The sequence below is a fragment of the Helobdella robusta genome (genome assembly GCF_000326865.2).
Source record: "Helobdella robusta unplaced genomic scaffold HELROscaffold_47, whole genome shotgun sequence".
NCBI lineage: Eukaryota > Metazoa > Annelida > Clitellata > Rhynchobdellida > Glossiphoniidae > Helobdella > Helobdella robusta.
Window position 1 is genome coordinate 252,154 of NW_008705176.1, and position 4,140 is coordinate 256,293.

Sequence of the window (4,140 nt, forward strand, 5' to 3'; positions counted from 1 at the left end):
AACAAACAAACACACATGCATACAAACATACATGTAGTCATGCATACATACAAACGTACATACAAACACATACACACATACATGCATGCATACCTCAGCGCTATTTGCGCTCTCACAATGTGAACATCGATTTTTGTGAGTTAAGCCAATGTTATTTTTACACATTAGCGCGTTTGCGTTTTACGCACCAGTATTCACTGATTAGCACTAATGTTCAGATGAAAATACTTATATAGTAATAGTAACAGTGGATACAATTTTGAGATTTGAATTTCAATAAGCTTTTCAGGATTTTGGTTGGATGCTAGGCTTCATATAGTTATCACACCACATAGTATTATTGTTATTAGTTGTAGAAACAATACTATCATCTTCATTATTATTATTATTGTTATTATTATTATTATTATTATTATTATTATTATTATTATTATTATTATCTTCACAACTTAACTTCACAATGAGCAAAATGGTCTTAACCTTTAATATTATTTTCTACAATTTTTACAGATTTTATCATTGCGTATTATTTAATTAACATTAACTTATATATATATATATATATATATATATATATATATATATATATATATATATATTTTTATCATTGTATGTTTTTTATGGTGAAAATTAAAAGATGTTCCCATAATTATTATTATTATTATTATTATTATTACTGTTTTTACATTTTTTGGTCATTTGAGTAAAATTATATTATTATTAATTAAACCACAATAGCAGAAATCAAATCTTCGTCAACAGTGTACAATAACGACAGCAAAAATGATGGAATCTTTTCAACACGACACACAACCTGGTTCACATAACAACGGCACTGTTGACAACAACATCAACAACAACAACATCAACAACAACATCAACACAATCAACAACAGCAACAACAACACAATCACCAACAGCATCAACAACAGCAACTTAAATGAAGTTGACGATGGCAGTAGCTCTTTGAAATTAGTTTCCAAAATGACAACAACAACTACTACAACTACTACGATTGGCTCTACTTTGTTGGACGGTGATAAACATACAGAAGATGTACAACAACAACATCATCATCAACAACAACTAATCGGTATGGACGTAGCCACAACATCGCAACAACAACAATTCCACAGCAACATTTCCAACAACTCAAATTTGCTAATTGATCTAGGCAGCAACAACAACAACACGGCCAATGTTGTCAACAGCAACAGCACCTCAACAATGTTGCAAAATACTTCAACAGTTGAGCAACTAGCATCCTCAAACAAAGACAACTTATTGTTGGATTTGGAAAATGTGACACATTCAGCAGAGCAGCAACAAAATGAAGAAAAATCCAAAATCGAAACCGAAACTAAACATGTTGATGGAAATTCTGGAGTTGCTACTAATACTAATAATACTGAAATTTCTACTACTAATACCATTTCCACTAATAGTAATAATATTGGTGCAACTAATTCAGCAGCAGCAGCAGCAGCAGCAGCAACAACAGCTACTGCCACTACTACAAAAACTGTTAGAAAGATCAACAACAACAACGTCAGCAACGAAGGTAGCAACAACAACACCCCTAAAGCAAGCAGCAGCGCCACTAAACAAACAGCAGCAAAACAACAACAACACACAACAACAACGACACAAAATCGGCAACATCAACACCAATAAAACATCATCAACAACAGCATGAATCACATCAACAAAAAACTACATCAACTCCAAGGCCAAAATCGGCAACAACTAAATCAGCCACATCAAAAACAACAACAACTTCTGCAGCAACACCACCAACAACAACAACATCAGCAGCCAAGACAGCAGCGGCAACCACAACAACCACAAAGCCGGCAGGGTTAAAGTTGAAAATTGACACTTCAAAACAGGAACATAAAGTTGAAAAAACGCAACCCTTATCCGCTCCAGCGTCTGAAAATAATAAAAATAATAAAGTTCGTGAATTTAAAATTATCTGACGATTATACATTATCTTTTATTTTGTTAAAATATTATACAATAATAAATTAATTCCGTGCAGGTTCCGAATTTGAATTTGAAAATCAAATCCCCCGCCATTGAGAGCGTTGGTTAGTTGTACCATTAAACTTTTTTTTTAACTTTGATGTCATCGTTATCGTGACGTCATCGTCATCGTGACGTCATCATCTTTAATATCATCTCTGTATTTACCCTCGCGTCATCATCACCGACTTAATCATCAGTCACTGTGTGTGTGTCTGTATGTATGTATGTATGTATGTATGTATGAATGAATGTATGCATTTATGTATGTATGTATGTATGTATGTATGTATGTATGTATGTATGTATGTATGTATGTATGTATGTATGTTAAAACCAAAACATGATGAGTGACACTGAACCGTCAAACATCAAGTAACAAATGGATTAACACTTTGATTTGTCGTTAATTGCACATGTCGGCATTCAGTTGGATATTTTCAAGCACACAGACACGCAGGAACCGCTGCAACAAGCACGAAATGTGGTTAGTTGCGAAAAACAGTCCGGGCGCCTACCATCATGCGCAGAAATGCCGGATGGTTCCTTGAGAACCGGGATTGAAGCCTTGGAGAAGAGCCGACAAATGTAATCGTTTAGCGCTGAGTGACGTAGTTGACGGCCCCCACCCAGGCGACAAACCAAACCGTGGTGCCCAAACTCGTCCGCCCCAGCGCCATATCGGCACGTGTATTTATTCTGAATGACCAGGCCAAGTCTGAAGCCAATGGCAAATCTCACAGACTCGTCGTCAAGCCTGGTGCCCACAGAGGTGTTGGGCCACGATCTCAACCACCCACAGCTGGCAACGCTGGACATGGCCAATAAACGAGCGGTGGAAAAGTCGTCGCCGCATGAAGACAACAAATTTTGAAAGATTTTTTTATATTCTTCGTTCAAAATTTGGACGTGCGTACGGTCCCCCGGTCCGGACACTGGGGGAAGAATATCGCGGCAACGAAAAAACCGGTGGAGCAGGGAAGACTGCAGGTCGAGAGTGGCAGCGGCAGAAAAATTATAAACAACGGAAGCCAGCTGAACCACGCTAAGCAACCCCAGCTCACCAAATCGCACCGGCAGCTGAGCCTGGGACCAACCACTGTCAGTCACTTGAACATTGCAAATCGACAACAGGGCGGTGCGCAGGGCTCCGTCAAATTCGCCCAATTTAGAAGGGTCAATGTGTTTAGATGTACGCAGGAAGTACATCAATTTGGGCAAACTGAGGGCATTGCGGATAATAGTCAAGGCATCATGGGCCGAAAGACAGGAAGCACGACCCAGGGCAAATTTAAGCTCAGAGAGCTTTTGGTCAAAAAACTTTATTTGATAATCGCCCTCGAACAAGGGTGTGCCTAAAAAACTCAGTTCTGATGCACCAACTCTGGGTATTTCAGCCAGCGCATGTGGCACCTGAAATAAACTTTGGCAGTGAAGTTCGCATTTTTTAATGTTTAACTCTAAGCCAATTGCAGCGGAGTTATGCTTCAAATATTCGTAGCTATCGGCCAGAGTTGGACCGTCCGAAGCTATGCTGATATCATCCAGATAAGCGCAAACGAAAGTGGACGAAGCTTTCTCTAAGAGTGGATGAAGAGTTAGTGCGAACAACAAAGGACCAAGGGGATCACCCTGCTGTACCCCCTCGGACGATTCTACAACCCAAGAGTGGTAGCCAAGGGAAGAGACTCCGCCATAGGCAGAATGGCAAAAATGATAGATGTTGGGGCAAAAAAGTTTGACAGCCTCCAACATCGAGTCTCTTCTCAAGGCATTGAAGGCATTTTTAAAGTCCAGTTTCAGAAACCCCATGTATGTATGTATGTATGTATGTATGTATGTTAAAACCAAAACATGATGAGTGACACTGAACCGTGCTGTGAGTACTAATCATGCTGTGAGTAGTGCTAATATTAAAATGTTGTATGTATGTATGTATGTATGTATGTATGTATGTATGTATGTATGTATGTATGTATGTATGTATGTATGTATGTATGTATGTATGTATGTATGTATGTATGTATGTATGTATGTATGTATGTATGTATGTATGTATGTATGTATGTATGTATGTATGTATGCATGCATGTATGTATGTATGTATGTATGCAT

At 38.2% G+C, this 4,140-nt stretch overlaps 1 protein-coding gene across 1 annotated transcript; it reads left to right on the top strand.

Moving 5' to 3' along the window:
• Nucleotides 1-783: 783 nt before the first annotated feature.
• HELRODRAFT_178277 (hypothetical protein) lies at nt 784-2,095 on the top strand (the record flags this gene model as incomplete). The annotated part of the gene is made up of 3 exons (XM_009026417.1): nt 784-1,561; nt 1,813-1,955; nt 2,042-2,095. 3 exons carry the CDS (start codon nt 784-786, stop codon nt 2,093-2,095), a joined length of 975 nt encoding a protein of 324 aa, XP_009024665.1.
• Nucleotides 2,096-4,140: the final 2,045 nt, after the last annotated feature.